The sequence below is a fragment of the Nicotiana tabacum genome, chromosome 12 (genome assembly GCF_000715075.1).
Source record: "Nicotiana tabacum cultivar K326 chromosome 12, ASM71507v2, whole genome shotgun sequence".
Classification (NCBI taxonomy): Eukaryota; Viridiplantae; Streptophyta; class Magnoliopsida; order Solanales; family Solanaceae; genus Nicotiana; species Nicotiana tabacum.
The window spans coordinates 130,927,144-130,944,343 of NC_134091.1; the positions used below are offsets into that span (position 1 = coordinate 130,927,144).

At 34.3% G+C, this 17,200-nt stretch overlaps 1 protein-coding gene across 2 annotated transcripts; it reads right to left on the reverse strand.

The window, feature by feature from the left end:
* Positions 1-1,550: 1,550 nt before the first annotated feature.
* Positions 1,551-9,365, reverse strand: LOC107825525 (putative alpha,alpha-trehalose-phosphate synthase [UDP-forming] 7). 2 transcript variants are annotated; one of them, XM_075227116.1, is made up of 4 exons: positions 9,017-9,365; positions 6,151-8,229; positions 2,747-3,020; positions 1,551-2,597 (listed from the first exon to the last, which is right to left on the reverse strand). In XM_075227116.1, the coding sequence occupies exons 2-4, from the start codon at positions 8,136-8,138 to the stop codon at positions 2,286-2,288; spliced, it is 2,574 nt and encodes an 857-aa protein (XP_075083217.1). In that variant the 5' UTR covers positions 8,139-8,229; positions 9,017-9,365; the 3' UTR covers positions 1,551-2,285. The 2 variants fall into 2 exon arrangements, with proteins under 2 accessions (XP_075083217.1, XP_075083218.1); XM_075227117.1 differs by having other exon boundaries at positions 8,865-9,207.
* Positions 9,366-17,200: the final 7,835 nt, after the last annotated feature.

A 17,200-nucleotide genomic window follows, 5' to 3' on the forward strand; every position in this document is an offset into this window, starting at 1 on the left:
CTATTTTGATATTTATCGCCATCATTTAATATTTGTAATCGAAATCACATGACTGACAACGATGATCATTGTGAAAAGCTAAAGAATGATCACTACATTTTGTGTGGCCATTAAAAATTTAATCGCGCTCAATTTTTACGTCATACCAATATATACAAGACAAATATTTAATTAAGACTTCTAACCCTTAATTATTTTGCATTCTTACTTTATTAAACTAGTTAATTAGAATAAATTAATATAATTTAGCGTAAATACCAAATACGAATAAGTATTGTAACTACTTATTTACTGCATCCATGCCACTCGTTTAGTCACGTCTGTTACAGCAAATGAGCCGTATGCGAACACATACGAGCCGTACATTTTAATTAAGAAAATCAAACTTAGATTTAGAAAAATAATACTCTCTATCTCAATTTATGTAACATTATTTTCTTTTTAGTCGGTCCCATAAAAATTGACATTTTTCGATATTTAATACTTCATTTGTCCCAATATGTGTCATATTTTCCTTTTTAGTATATTCCAAAAAATTTATCATACTTCCTTACTTAGAAACAATTTAACTTTAAATTTTCTACGTTACCCTTAATGAGATAATTAATAATCACACCAATATCTTTCGCTTGTTTAGACCACAAATTTCATAAGTTTTCATTTATTTCTTAAACTTTATGCTGAGTCAAATACCACCATATAAATTGGGACGGTGGGAGTAACATTTTTAACTTTTAAACTTTTTTGTTTATCCTTTATTTGATGATTATAGGCACAGAAATTTTTTCCAAAAACTTTTCTTTCATTTTTCACCTCCGTGCTTAGTCAAATATCATCACATAAATTAAGATCATTAATTATTGTGACTTATAGTAATATATATATATTCAAATATTCGTCAAAAATAAAAAATTTGATCTCGAAAAACGAAATGTGGAGGAGTCTCACTTCTCACACAGGAGAAAGAGTCTGCTTCTACTTTCCTGGTAGATATTATGGAAGACGTGAGGAAATTATCTCCGGTCGTCACGCACCTCAATTAATTTCACGAGATAACATGTTACCTAACAATACTAAGCAATGTATGTCATTTTCATTCGATAATTAAACTAGTGGATCCTCGGTGGTACTATTTTTTTCCAGGAATAGGGAGTTGTATCATTCCATGTGCTTTGGACATTCTTCTAAAACCAGTATTCACTTGTCTCAGATCAGATTCTCCATAACTCTGCTATGAAGTGACAATACTAGCAAGAGTTTTATCTTTTGGGGAATTGATGTTCACAACATTCATAGATGGTTAGTAACGTTCATTTGACTTGCATGCTTTAGTACATTTAAGTCTATCGGAAACATCCTCTCAACCTACTAGATAGGGATAAGGTCCGCATACCCTACACTGGGTTTTTTGTTTTAATTTAGTACAAAATTACAAATCACAGCATTGTATTTTACAATATGGTCCAAAAAGGGAAAGGGAAAAAGAACAGACAAACAGAAAAATGAGATGGAGATAATCAGTACTCACCAAGTTATAACAAAATGAATGCTTGACACCAGAAAGTGAGTTTTATCATTAGTAAAACACCAGAAGGTTTACCAATTTATAGGAAATATTATTGCATTACCTGTATCCACACAATACTTTCCAAATGAACCAAAAAAGAAATCGAGATAATACATCCCTTTCATCACCTAAGAGTCTGTACAATAAGATCGCCAAAATACCATCGCCTCAATCCACATGTTGATGCTTATTTACCACAACAGATTCCATGTCCATCAACACAATTCTTGTCTAACCTGAAATCTTACATAAACCCAAATGTATTTCTTTGATGTCAAGCAGTCACAAGACAACCTTCAAAATAAGCTTATCCACCGCAATAAACGTCAGCTCTTTATTCGTTCCAGCATAATTCAGGAGTGGTCAAAAGTTTCAGTTCAGCAAAATTCGCTGCCTATTTTGTAAAATAGTTGATACCATGCCTCTCATCTGTGCCTCGTTTCCTTCCTTCTAATGGGTCCCTAAATGTTCATTGGACTCGAGAATTTTGGCAGTTTCTAACTTCAGTACTCCACTTATCACACAAGATAATTCCAGGCAAGGGGTAAAAGAATGGATCAATGTCAAAAGGAAAGAATGATGAGCGGAATTTGTAATTCCAGTTTCTTAAACCTAAAGCTAACTATGAAAGAGACAAAAGTCACTGGCCCAACCTGGAATATGTATATATGCAGTAAGAAGGAAACCAAACAAAACCAAGGCTATTATCAGCTTACGTTCAATCCGAGTTGTCAGCTTCTTCATCAGAAGTCGCTGGAGTAAGAGTTGCTTCAGCAAGAGACTCTAGCATAAGTCTAACCTCTGAAGTGTCATCCAAATAATATTTAGCTTTGCTTGGTTTTTGTCCCACTGTGCAGGCAAATACTTTGGTATCATAAGAAAGAATATTTCTGGATAAAGCATCACCGATGATCTCAAACATATCCTCATCAGATCGATCATCACCAATGCAAAGCACAAAATCTGCCATTTTCCCTTTCTCTGCCAACGATGTGAAGATTTTTTCTGCAACTAAACCTTTGGTGACACCCTAGAATGGAAAAAGAGAAGTAAATATATTCAGACCATGTGTTAGGAACAACATTTAAGCGACTGCAATCTACCAAAGATGGAGAAGTCAAACATCATCAATAGTTAGAATGAAACAACCAATTTGGTAGTTGGGAAAAGTATACATACCTGAGGTTTGACTTCCACAATGAACTGCCCACTTTTGACAGCAACAGGTTCATTTGCTAAAACACTCTCTAGATGATCAAGCATCTCCTTTGCCTGAGAAAACCCAAAGCCGGTATCCGCATCACGATACTGCCACACTATAGCACTTTCCTTTTTTTCAATGCAAGATCCATCTGTAGAATCTGTATAGGATTGCATTACTGGTTCGGCAAGATGCATCCAACCAAAATCAGAGTTCTGACTGCATGTTTGCCATTCCAGATCTTGTGACCATCTGTCACATCACAAGATAAACATCAGCAAAGTCAAAGAAGACAAGCTTGAGCTCAACGAAACAAATGAGGAGCTAGGGTGAATTCATGTGGTCCACTTACCAAACTACAAAAAGGAGAGAGAGGTATCTCAACAATAATTTCAAATGCTTTCTTTATCAAAAGAAATAAAAATATTAATTTCAAATACTTTTTTCCAGTAACAACATTTCAAATGCTTTATCAAATGCAAATCACAAGACAACAAGAATAGAAGGGGGCAATCTAGATGGTTAAGCTGAACAGAATTGAACCTTTTGCCAACTATATTTTGACTGTTGAACCCAACCTAATTCCTAATTTCTAAGACCCTGAAAGTACAAATTTCTTAACAATATAGTCTTCCACCATTAATTCTGGAAAAAAAAGTTACCTCCTCGGTCCCAATTAATGTGGGATACTTCCCTTTTTAGTCTGTCCTAGAAAGAATATCATGCTTCCTAATTTAGAAACAATTAAACTTAGTCGCACAAAAGTCTACCCTATTTTAGAACACAAGTTTCAAAAGTCTTTATTTTTTTCTTAAACTTCGTGTCCGGTCAAACATTGCCACATAAATTGGGAGAGGGAGCATATTTTAGAAAGAAACATGAAAAACAAAAATACACATTTCATCAACTACATATTAGTATGAGAACCTGAATCCTATCTTGACAAGATCCGTGGCAAGTCCATTCCCCTATCAAAACTGTTTCTTGACATTTTAAGCATAGCACAGATTGCAGAGGCATCAATAGCTCAATGCAGAATACGACAGTGTTAGTAGATTAAACTGAGGAAGAATTGAAATGGTTAAGAGATCTAAAGTTTCACTCAACTATTACAGGGACGGGAAGTTATGCAGACACTGGACGTTGGACCTGAACCTGATAGACTAATTTGGACCCTCCCACAGAATGATATTTTCTCCGCTTATTCGTGTTATAAATCCCTCACTGCCACTACTACTGGGACGATAATGGCGCTAGAGGATATGGAGAAGCAAAGCTCCACCTAAAGTAGCAGATCAATTGAATTTTGGCTCATGAGGCTGCTCTGAGTCGAGGCACTCTGCAAAAGAGGGGATTGATTTTTTGTAACAGATATTATAAGTGAGAAGAGGACATCACCACCTGCTTTTACAGCTTCAAAGGGCATCACAGCTTTGGCAGCTACTTCGAACATTTTCCAGGTAAGGTCAGTGGCGGAACTAGGTACTGTCAAGGGGGTTCGGCTTAAAATTACAATGTTCGAATAGAGTAAAAATGATCTTCTTTTGTTACATATGAGCTATTGAATCCCCTTGACATGAAGAAAACTTCAAATATGTAAAGGGGTTTCAAAATTGCTTTAGGTCATAGGTTTAAATTCCAATTGTGACACCCTAGAATTTGTTTGACTCCCCTTGTATAAATTTTTGGTTCCGCCACTGGGTAAGGTAGACTCAGTGTCAGCTAAGGAGTTATTCTACAGTGGGATAAGGAAAGGAATTAACAAGGAGAAGCAACAGAAAAGGAAAAAAGTGTTGGCCGGCATTTTGGTGGAAAATTTGGAGAGAAAAGGATTCTCATAGTTATGTAGAGCAAAGAGGAAGACAAAAGTAACCTTATGTCCAGATGTATTTCAGCATTAGGCGTTCTGGTGTCAAATGAGCAATGTTTATAATTTAGACCATATACTCATATAGTTAGCTTCCTCAGTTAAATATATTGATTGGAAAGAAATAAGAGATGTTTTGAAGACCAAATGAATCATATTTCTTTTGTGAATTTATGCTTTTGGTGCAGGAGAAATATGATAGTGAACTTATTTCAGTATCTTGATTTTCCGGATGTTCTGGACTTCTGGTGATATAATTGTAACAGCTAAGGTCTAATTTTGTATCTTTGTAGTACCTCCTTGGTACTCTTTTGATGAAATTTATCTTATCTTATCAAGAAAATCATTATGGAAAAAACTAAAGCTAGCATTTTGTTGGAGTTCTAAAATGTTCTCCCTTCCCAGTTTATGTTAAATTTTCCCTTTTAGGATGTTCTAGAGACGAAAATATCATTCTATGCAACATCCCTCGCAAATTTCCAGTAGATCCTTACGATATGAGGCTGGCCCTAGTAATTAACCGATCTAGTAACTACAAAGCTTAGAAATTACAAAGGCATGTTTGTTTGTCATAACGTAATTACTAGGCAATTCCATGTGTAGTGCTTGGTTTCACAAGTAGTGATTACACAGTTATATATGCTTGTTTTTGTTTTTCAAAATTTTTATTACATCAGGGGAGGGGCAGGGGGGAAAGGGGAATACTACTGATAGGGTTTGAACCCTCCATCTCAACTGTGGAAGGCAAGGAGCTCACCAAGTGAGCACTCTCAACCCCATACAGTTATATATTTTTAATTTAAAAATAAATGTTCATTATCAAAAAAATTCAGTAAGTATACGAATGGTAAGAATTAGATCAATGCTATAATGATGAATGGGAGTGTCCTAAGGATAGCGTAAAAGCAATGAGAAAGGAGTGGAATAATATCATGAAAATGCTCAAGAATATTGTTTTACACCAAAAAATGCTCCCAGGCACTCTTCCCGGGATAGTTCTCTTTCCTACTTCCTAGGACAGTGGAACAACCTATTCCGGCATGATTTTCCACCAGAATTACTCTATCCTCTTCCTTACCTCAGTTTTCACCCACTGTGATCACTGCTTAGTCATCATTTCTTTTCCCATCTACTCAAGCGGGTAGTTGTGATAGCTTTTCATGGAGGAAACCAGAATTTATTTCAAGCAAGCTTCAAATCTTTTGACATTACTAGGTGGACATCCAACAAAGACACATGGCATGACTAGGTGGAGAGAAGTCGTAATATGATGATACATTCTACTTTGAGCAAAATGATTAAGGAATGGATTTGCACTGTTCTCAAATAAGCCTCGAAAGATCAGAAGATACAGGAGTATTCTGTCACTCTTGGGAGAAGGGAGATTGGTCATAATAATCCCTGAGTTAACTTTAAATGCGGGATGGAAAGATATAGCTTTTAAGATAGAAAGATTCATTAAATGCTCCTCACAACAGAACATATATTGTAAAAGGAAAGAGAACAAAAACACACCTCACAAAATAGCCATGTTCTGCTGCAAGACCGAGTTTCCTACAAGGAGAAAACCATTTGCTCAGGCTGTCCCTTCCCCTTCCACTAACGATAAAGACAGTATTGTTCGGATCACCACAAATTTTATTCAGGATTGAGATAACTTCAGGACTTGGAGACTTAATGAGAGAATTCTGAGGCATCATAGTTCCGTCATAGTCGAGGAATATGGCCCTGCTCTTAGACTTAATATAAGCTGACTCAATATCATCAATTGAAAGCTTTCTAAAGTTAGGGTCAAGGGCCACAACTCTGAACCCAAAGCCCAAACCAATGCCGTAGCATCTTTTTCTAAAGTGATCCATACAAGTCCTCTCCATATCTTGCAAGAAGCTTCTTGCCCAATAAGCAACATCGTGGGTGCTAACGTAACGATAATGCTTTTCATGTCGTAGCTGCTTCTCTGGTTCAGCCATAGATATAGCCTCATTCATTGCCTCGGCAGTTGCTTCAACATTCCACGGGTTGACTCGAATGGCCCCACTCAGTGAAGGTGAACACCCAATGAATTCAGATACAACTAACATGCTCTTCTTAGGTTCATCTACATCTGAATCTGCTTCTGAGCCAGACATTCCTTGTCGACAAGCAATGTACTCATACGGAGTTAGGTTCATCCCGTCCCTCACAGCCGTGACAACAACACATTCTGCAATACTGTAATATGCCATGCGTTCACTGCTTGACACGGGCCTATCAATATAAACTATAGGCTCATATCCAGGCTTGCCGAATTGCTTATTGATTCTCTTACAGCTTTCCGATATCTCAGCCTGTATTTCCTCAAAATCTACTCCTTTACCCCTCGTAGGATTTGCAATCTGGACCAACACAGCCTGCCCTTGCCACTTGGGGTGCTGTTTGAGCATCTGTTCCATAGCTAGAAGCTTTAAGTTTATACCTTTGAAAATATCCAGGTCATCGGCACCAAGCAACACAGTTTTCCCTTCAAATTGCTGCTTTAGCGCCTTAAGCATCAACTCTTTCGCTGCAAGTTTCTTCATGGACTCAATATGACCCATATGTATCCCGACGGGCATAATCTTGATGCCTACTGTCCGTCCATAGTATTCTAACCCTATATAACCTCTTTTAGACTGATACTCTAAACCCAACATCCGACTGCAACAAGAGAGGAAGTGTCTCGCGTAGTCAAAAGTGTGGAATCCAACAATGTCAGCACAGAGCAAAGCCTTGAGTATTTCCTCTCTAACAGGAAGTGTCCTGTAAATCTCAGATGAAGGAAATGGACTGTGAAGGAAAAACCCCATTCTCAAACGATTGAACCGCCTCCTCAAGAACGTAGGCAACACCATCAAATGATAATCATGAATCCAAACAAAGTCATCCTCAGGATTAAGAACCTCAACTACTTTTTGTGAAAACAACTTGTTGGCAGAAACATATGCTTCCCACATAGAGCGATCAAAGCGGCCTCCATGGTCAGGTGAGAACGGCAACATGTAATGAAACAGTGGCCACAAATGCCTCTTACAGAAGCCCTCGTAATATTTCTCCACAATATTTGGAGGAAGAAATGCTGGAACACATCTAAACTTATCCAACAGATAATTAGAAACGTCATCCTGTTCAATCGGGTCAACATCAACACATAACGACCCAACATATAGCACTTCCATGTCTTCAGGTAATCCATCCTTAAGTCTCAAAAGTAAGGAGTCCTCATTCCAACTAAAGCTCCATCCTTTATTGTCTGGTCTCCTTTTTGCTTTCAGTGGCAACAGATTCGCCACTATAATCATCCGATCACCGGCCAGCGAAGACGGATTCTCAGATGAAACACTATTAGCCTGGTCATCATCCAGCTCACAAATACTCCCGGGCACTGTCATTACCCGTGGCATCCGTCTCCGCTCCCTCTCTCTTCCCATTGTCGGAAAATTCCCAGAAGCCAAATCTAAAAGATTGGTATACGATCTCGAAATCATTTTTAGTAATATTCTTTACTGTCTTTTCCAAGCATAAAGAAGTCTCCCTACAATGCAACCTCAACCCCTCAATCGGGTAGTTCTTAATTACCTGCAACGACATCAACTAGTACAAGTTACATACAAATAATGACAGCAACAACAAGAATGCCTCAAACTAGTTATGTTGGTCAATACAAATCCTCTATATTCATTCGTTTCTTTTTCGGCCTAGTTCATTGCAATACAACAAACTCTACAAGTTTACATACAACTAGCTAAAACATAAAACCAGTGGCATATCTAGGTTGAAGAAAGGGAACCAATCCCCTTCATTGAGAAATTATATTGTGCAAATTGGGCAAAAATGAATGTTTTGGATTATATATAAGCTGCTGAATCCCCTTTACATAAGAGAAAATTCTAGTGAAGTGGCAAAAGGGGTTCAAAGATTGCTACTTTGGAATTCCCTTATATAAATTCCTGGCTCCGCCACAGCGTAAAAGCTTAGCCCAAGACATCCTTATTGGTCATATACTATAAAACCAAACCACACGCAAAAATAGAAAAAAATGCTAATTGAAATAAATCAGACAAACCCATATAAAGTAACTAGCAAAAGATATGATCTTTAAACTATGACACACGAAATCAAATTACAGCATTTCAAATCTTGGTTTTCAGATAAATCAAACCAACAGAAAAACAAAAAAGTACTAATATTTGGGAAAATAAATCAAAACCCACCTCAGATATTCAATTAGCAAAAACCCCTTTTCAATTCTTGGCAGCAAAAATTAAAGAAGACTTGCAGCATTCCAAAATATTGATTTTTCAGATAAATTAAACCAATAAACACAAAAAGTACTGATTTTTTGGGAAAATAAATCAAAACCCACCTCAGATATTCAATTTGGAGAAACCCCTTTTGAATTATTGGCAGCAAAAAATAAAAAAGATTCGATCTTGCAAGTTTTCAAGATTGGTGAAAGTCTAGGGTTTGAACAAAGAAAGAACCTTTGTTGGGTTTGTTTGTTCTTTATGTAAAATAAAATTAAAATAAAAAAGTGATCCACCAATATTATTATGTACAAAGAAAGTTCCTGAGCTGGATAAATGAATATTCAAACAATAATATAATTGTTGAATATAATTAGTAGGTGACAATTGCTGACCATGAAACAAAAACGTGAGCTTTCAAATTATGGTAGTGCCTATTTCTGTCACCAAAGGCTAAAGCCACCGCCAACCAAAAGGAAAAATAATAAAAAAATAGTAGATGGGACTACAAAAAAGGTAAATTAGACCTTACATCTTTTTTTCTTTTTCCTTCTTTTTTAAAAAGACTTATCTCACAAGTAGGCACGTTGGGAATGTATCCGTATCATCGAATACAAACTTTTAGCAAAAAAAATAATATTATTACAATTTGTGTTATAATAAAAAAAGTGCAAGTGCTCAAAATTATTAATCTCGATATATCATATTTTACTAACTCAAAAAAAAAAAAAAATGTTGCCCCAGGAACGTCCTTTGATGCCATATTATGGCTAGTAAATCTAGATTTTAATTTAATATGGTGATGAATTGCTTATTTCATATATAAATATCATCATCTAATTTGCCGTTAACTTTGAGCCTAAAATAATCAATTACCGTTTGATTTGGATAGGTTTATATTGTTAGTAGAATAAAGGGATAATAATGACATGCGGCTACCTAGATGCAACACTAATGACTTGTAAAAGGATAAAAAACTTAAAAGAACTATAAAAATGATTTCTCAAGCTAATTAATCGATTCAAATATTAATTGACATAAAGCAACAAACAAATTATCATGCTTTAATGAGGTAATCGGGCATTATAGCGTTAATGTATACGTATGATGTTGAGTCATATGGAAAAAATATAAATAATGGAGGTCTCTTTATTGCGGATCTAGGGTTTCTATAACATTGATGCACCAATAAAGAAAGGAGAAAAAATTACTAAATAGGAATTAATCTCTACTCCTCTAGATAAATAACTCAATATTCAACCAAGTGCATTATTTAGTATCTTTGCAGCATAGGTGCCAGCATATAATATTAGATCAATTTTAAAAAATATATACATAAGATATCTAATTTGGCAGAAAGGCCGTGAGTTCATGTGCCCCATAAATTAGGCTTAAATTGCCCATTTCTTTATATGGTTTTAGATTATTCTCACCTCATGAGCTAATTTTTGAGGTTGAGCTAAGCCCAAACAAATTTTTTTATTATGGTATCAAAGCAGGGCTCATCAAGAGCTCCCGTATTATAGGTATTGAAGAGAGTCCCACATGGTCGTTTACTGGATGGGTGATCTCTCTAAATAGCTTCGATAAATTCACCTCATGAGTTAGCTTTAAGGGTTTAATTAGGCCAATGTCCATTTATTATATGCTCAATCATTCATATATTTATTCAAAGTACATAATTAAGAACTTCTTACACAGTTCAAATAAGAAAAAACTTAATAAGCAAATGTTAGTTGATTTTAAAATTCTAAGTATTAGAGAAATATTAAATTATAATTATTTTCAATATAAAATCTAGGGTTTTCGTTCTTTAAAATAGTGTGGATAAATAGTGTGCACCTTGATTAATTCACTTAGTACAATTATTTCTAGCAACATATGTATTACTCCATCATTTTATTTTATATGATACTATTTTCGTATTAGTTAGTCTCGAAAAAGAATATTATATTTTATATATTTAAAAATAATTTAACTTCAAGTTTTTCATTGTATCCTTAATGAAATAATTTTGAGGACTGCCTGCTAGAGTGTCAAAAAAGCTTTAAAATCGATGGAACCTAATCGAACCAATTTTAGGTTTTCGAAAATAAAAACAATAGGTTTTGGATAAACTTATCGAACTAATTTTGAGTTTTCTAAATAGAAACAATAGGTTTTGGGTAAATTTATAATCGCATTGAATAATTAGGTCTGGTTAAAATCTTAATTATAAAAACCAAAAATATAGTGACAATATAAAATAAATTAAGTATTATAAATTAAACTCATTTATCTACCGTGGATTAAAGAGAGGAAAGAACTTGAACGAAATCACTCAAATGAAATTGAAATTTGAACCTAATGAATGCCTACCCCAATACTATCCTTTTCATCACTAAAAAAGGTTCAATAAAAATGAATTGTGATGTATCGGTCAAGTGACGAAAAGAATATGAGGGTGATGTAAGAAATTAGATCGTGGCTTCAAAAGGAGGGTGAAAAAAAGTGTATTTGAAATTGAGTTCAAAAAATAAATTTACAAAAGGTCAAATTAGGTTTGAACACTATTTCGCATTAGTCTGTTTCAAAAAAGAAATTATATTTTTTATATTTAAAAATAATTTAACTTAAGCTTTTCATTATATCCCTAATGAAATAATTTTGAGGATTACCTCATGAGTGCCAAAAAAAGTTTAAATCGATGGAACCTAATCGAACCAAGTTTAGGTTTTCTAAATAAAAATAATAGGTTTTTGATATACTTATCGAGCCGATTTTGAGTTTTCTAAATAGAAACAATAAGTTTTGGGTAAATTTATAATCGCGTTGAATAATTAGATACGGCTAAAATCCTAAATATAAAAATCAAAAAAGACACTAACAATGTAAAATAAATTAAGTATATATAAATTAAACTGGTCATTTATCTACCTTCGACTAAAGGGAGGAAAGAACTTGAACGAAATCACTCAAATGAAATTAAAATTTGAACCTACTGAATGCCTACCCCAATATTATCTTTTTTATCACTAAAAAAGAGTTCAACAAAAAAGAATTGTGATTTATCAGTCAAGTGACGAAAAGAATATGGGGGTGATGTAAGAAATTAGATCGTGGCTTCAAAAGGAGGATGAAAAGGGGTGTATTTATAATTGAGTTCAAAAAAGAAATTTACAGAAGGTCAAATTAGGCCTGGACATGAATTTTATTTAAAGAAAAATTTATTATATTTAAGAGTAGGATAAAGAGATTTATATAATATTAGACGTTCATACTACATTAGGAAACTTACATAAAATAGAAAAATTGGGTCGCACTCTCACCGTTATACTTTAAAGAAGAAGTCAAATAACTCAAAACTAGGTGGGTGATTTTCGGAAAGACTAGCCACCACTGAAACATTAACCTACAACTCCCTCTGCTTCAATTTTATATCATCGTTTGACTTGATATAACGTTCAATGAAGAAAATAAAAATTAAAGCTTGTAATTTTAAATAATCTATAAATTTCTAATAAGCAAATGTTAGTTGATTTTAAATTTTTAAATATTAGTGGAATGTTAAATTATAATTATTTTCAATGTAAAATATTGAGATTTCGTGCTTTTAAATAGTGTAGATAAATAGTGTGTGAATCAACTCGTTGTGCACCTTGATTAATTCACAAAGTACAATTATTTCTCACCACATATACATTTGTTTTATTTTATATGATACTATTTTCGTATTAGTTTGTCTCAAAAAAGAATATTACATTTTATATGTTTAAAAATAATTTAACTTTAAGCTTTTCACTGTATCCTTAATAAAATAATTTCGAGGATTGCCTGCAGGAGTATTAAAAAAACTTTAAAATCGACGGAACCTAATCGAACCAATTTTAGGTTTTCTAAAAAAACGAAATAGGTTTTGGATAAATTTATCGAACCGGTTTTGAGTTTTCTAAATAGAAACAATAGGTTTAGGGTAAACTTATAATCGCATTGAATAACTAGGTCTAACTAAAATCTTAAATATAAAAACCAAAAATATACTGACAATGTAAAATAAATTAAGTATTATAAATTAAACCTATTTATCTACCTTGGATTAAAGGGAGGAAAGAACTTGAAAGAAATCATTCAAATGAAATTGAAATTTGAACCTACTGAATGCCTACCCAATATTATCCTTTTTATCACTAAAAAAAGTTCAACAAAAAAGAACTGTAATTTATCGGTCAAATGACGAAAAGTATATGGGGGTGGTGTAAGAAATTAGATAGTGGCTTCAAAATGAGGGGAGGGGTGTATTTGAAATTGAGTTCAAAATAGAAATTTACAAAAGGTCAAATTAGGTCTGGACATGAATCTTATTTAAAGAAAAAATTATTATATTTAAGAGTAGGATAAAGAGATTTATATAACGTTAGACGTACATAATACATTAGGAAACTCACATAAAATAGAAAACTTGAGTCGCACTCTCACCGTTATACTTTAAAGAAGAAGTCAAAAAACTCAAAACTGAGTAGGTAATTTTCTGAAAGACCAGCCACGAGAAAGTGTGCAACAAATGTTGTATTTATAATTACTTATTTGATCATAATTCATGAGTATTTGTAAATTATACTCTAACTGAAACATTAAAATAGAACTCCATCTGCTTCAATTTTATTTATCACCGTTTGACTTAACATAACGTTTAATCAAGAAAACAAAAATTGAAATTTGTAATCTTAAATATTCTATAAATTTGTTAGGTGATAATTTTTTTTTAATCACGTGATCTTAATTATGTCATGGCATTTATGTGCCTATAAAAGGTTCACATTAAAGAAATACTAAAATGTGTCCTTTTTTGGCGGACTAATAAAAAATAATACCAAATAAAGTAAAATGAAAAGTAAAGTTTAAATCTATATATTGATGTCGTGCTATAATTCCATATATTTTGACGTTATTTACCCTACTTGCTTGTTGTTTGGATATTAATTTGTGCGACAATTGAGTTTAATAGAGTTTATTTTATGTGTAGAAATGCTTAGACATGAAGTGGAGAAACGTTGCACGAAATGGTACCTCAAAACTATAAAATGGAGCAATAAAAGAAGACGTGCAAAACAATGAAAAGTCTCGACTATAGACAGTGCAAGGCTTTGTCCAGGACATTGTTATTGGCGCCTCTGACAGTGCCTCGCGGGAAAATGTTGGCGCCTTTGACAGTGCCTCGTGGAGTAATGTTGGTGCCTCTCACAATGCCCCATGCCGACAATGCTTATCCGAGCCACTTTTATTTTCTCATTATGTTTGGACCTGTAGACCTCAACCCTACTATATAAATACCTCCTAAACTTATTAGATGGGGAGATTATTGGAGAGGCAAAAGACTACGGAACACTTGGAAGCAACGAATCACACGAGTTTTCTCTTCCGTTCTTCCTTAATCTGTATTTGAATGCTTTCAATTATTATCGCGATTGTTAGTATGGTTATGAGTAGCTAAACTTTATCATCTAGAATTTGATGGAACCTTTTGAATGATGATTTTCTATTGCATTTATTTAATTTAACCTTTTGAATTTATCTATTTGTTCAACTATGTACTTATTTCAGTTGATTGAATGGCCATCGATTGACTGTGCCTATTTATTATGTGTTGCTTGAGAAAAGATACATATTTAGGTGGTTGTTGAATAACGTCACTTCCAAAGTATATGAGAGATCAATACAGCGGGTTTAAAAATGAGATTAGAGATAACGAAGCTTTGACGTGCTCATAGTGAGTGGTGGAAAAGTGCGAGCTAGTGTAATTCGAGAAAGAATTACGATAAGTCGAGTGCTCATGATTTGTAGAGAAAACGTCAACGAAATTGTAGGAGACATAGCGGGAAGGATTCCGACAGTTGAAAAATTCATAACTCCAGGCTTTTCTAATCTTGTGTCCAACCCTTGGTATCCTTAGTCTTTAATTTACTTCTTTAATTTGTTAGTTAATTAGTTAGACATAAGAATCTTAATATTTATAACTTAGGAATTGTTCGAGTTTGTCTTTTAAGTGATATTGAACAATTATAGTAAAACCTTAGTTCTCTGTGGTATTCGACTCCGGACTTTTACACATGATTATATTTGCAGCGCCCGCTTATCCTTTTTGGGACTAGAATTGGGCGTGATCAAGTTTTGACGTCGTTGCCGGGGAACTAACGGTGTAGTTGTAGCTGTATATATTGATAGGTTTCAAGTTTAAACTTATATTTTGTTTTGTTTTATTTTTTATTTTATTTTATTCTACTTGTTGATTTGAGAAACATGACATCTTGAAACTCTGGGAGTTTAGGTGTTGGTAATTCTACTGTTGATCCTCATATATATTGTGAAGGAAATCACCCATGGCAAAATTATTAAAATATTTTCGCGAGCGAGTTATGTGCACTAACTCAATCTTATGTATGGATTGTGTGTGATATGTGTGGCGGTCAAGATGATCATTTTCATGGTTGTACTTATATTTCTTATCCTCTCCCACTTCTTATTATGATGGTTCTACTTGTGAAGTTAATACGAATAAAGAACCTGGGGATGCAGACCTAAAGGAGATCAAGGATATGTTAAAATGCCTTTTAGAACAAAATAATGAGAAACAACAACAGATAGAAAGGCAAGAGGCAACTATTCACAACTTGGAGGCTCAAGGGAGTCAAGTAGTCGAAGCTTTTAATGCTCAACAAGTCAATATTGGGGATAGTAGCCAAGAAGAGCGTGAATTTGAGGTGCTATTGGAGGAGGTCAGAGTAGAACATCAAAAACCTAGCCAACTACAATTTGAGGATGTCGATGTTGAAGATGTGAGACTAGAGTCAGCCAAGGACATTGAGGATATATATAAATTTTATTGACTCTGGTATCATTGATGTTGAGGATGTTGAAAGTCCTGAAGTTCATGTGTTTGAGCGCATTGGTCCTCACTCCAAATATTTTTCCACATTGTGGTTGGATAATGATATGGAAATAGAGTCATCCGAGTCGATTGAGAAGTCAAGGAATGAGGAACAAGGTACTTATATTCTGGAATTTTTCTTGCTAGAAAGATAAGATTACATACCTCATCTAAAAGACAAGAAGCGTAGAATAGCACAATGGTTGCTTGGGCCAATTAGATTTGTTCCACCACCCCTGGAGCATAACCAAAAACTTGAAGCCAAATTGGGGGCTCAATTCATAAGCTTGAGGTGGAGGCAGAAAATGGTTCACGTCGTGCCGCGACGTTAAATCGGGTACCTTTTGGGAGACAACCCAACTTTACTACTTTCTTTTATTTTTAGTTTTTTTAATTATTTTCTTATTGTATTATTTTTGTAGTATCGTTTTTGATTTTTTAGGAGCATGGGAAGTGTCACGACCCAATTCTCTTATATACCATAATGGCGCCAAAAGTCACCGCTAGGCAAGCCAATAGTGAATTAAATCATGTTGTTTCTCTTTTAATAAGTTTTCAGGTATTTGAATTCCATTAATTAAAAGGTTAAGAAACTGCAAATTTTTAAATGAAAAGACGAAAGCAGCTGAGCGCAATCATAATAATAGAATAATCCAAAATCATATGCCTGCTAGTGTGTGTGCCAAGACCTGGTGTCACAAGTATAAATAGATTATACAAAACTCTAGGTATTGTCTGAAATGAAAATAGGCTGAAATAAATGTAAAGGAGAGACTCTAGGTGCTGCGGAACGGCTTAGGAAGTAGTTCACCACTAGGCCTCGAGATATCTGGGATGCGCACCGTAGGACCGCCAGATGCACATGCCTCAGATCATGCACAGTTAGTGCAGAAGTGTAGTATGAGTACATAAGCAACATGTACCCAATAAGTATTTAGTCTAACCTCGAAGAAGTATTGTCGACTTTGACACTTACTATGGGCTAACAATATGAATACAGAAATTCTAAATAAGCATGAGCTGTGTAAATGATAATAATAACTCGTTAACAAACATGAGCAAATAATTCTTTCACAAATTAATAATTTCCAAATAAAATTCCTATCATCAATAAGTGTAATCAAGTATGATTAGGCTCCGAGTATTATTAAGCACGATTTATGCTGCGGTTGTACGACTCGATCCAGAATAACGTTTATACTGCCGAGTGATATGCGACATGATCCATAGATGCATCTATCTACTGCCGAGGCGTTCGGCCCACTCTACAAGAAGAGATGATACTTTATAAGCATTTGACTTAAACGTTATAACAAGGCTAATACACAATGTAATAAAATTTCCATTAACGGGCAAGTAATCCGCTAAAAATTCCAATAAGTGAAATTCGGCCTTTTAC

Excerpts from the sequence above, each read along its gene's own strand:
- LOC107825525 (XM_075227116.1), bottom strand. The coding sequence starts at position 8,138 with ATGATTTCGAGATCGTATACCAATCTTTTAGATTTGGCTTCTGGGAAT. Across the intron at positions 3,021-6,150 it reads GAACATGGCTATTTTGTGAG|ATGGTCACAAGATCTGGAAT; the intron begins GTGTGTTTTTGT and ends GTGATGTGACAG. Across the intron at positions 2,598-2,746 it reads TTGTGGAAGTCAAACCTCAG|GGTGTCACCAAAGGTTTAGT; the intron begins GTATGTATACTT and ends TTTCCATTCTAG.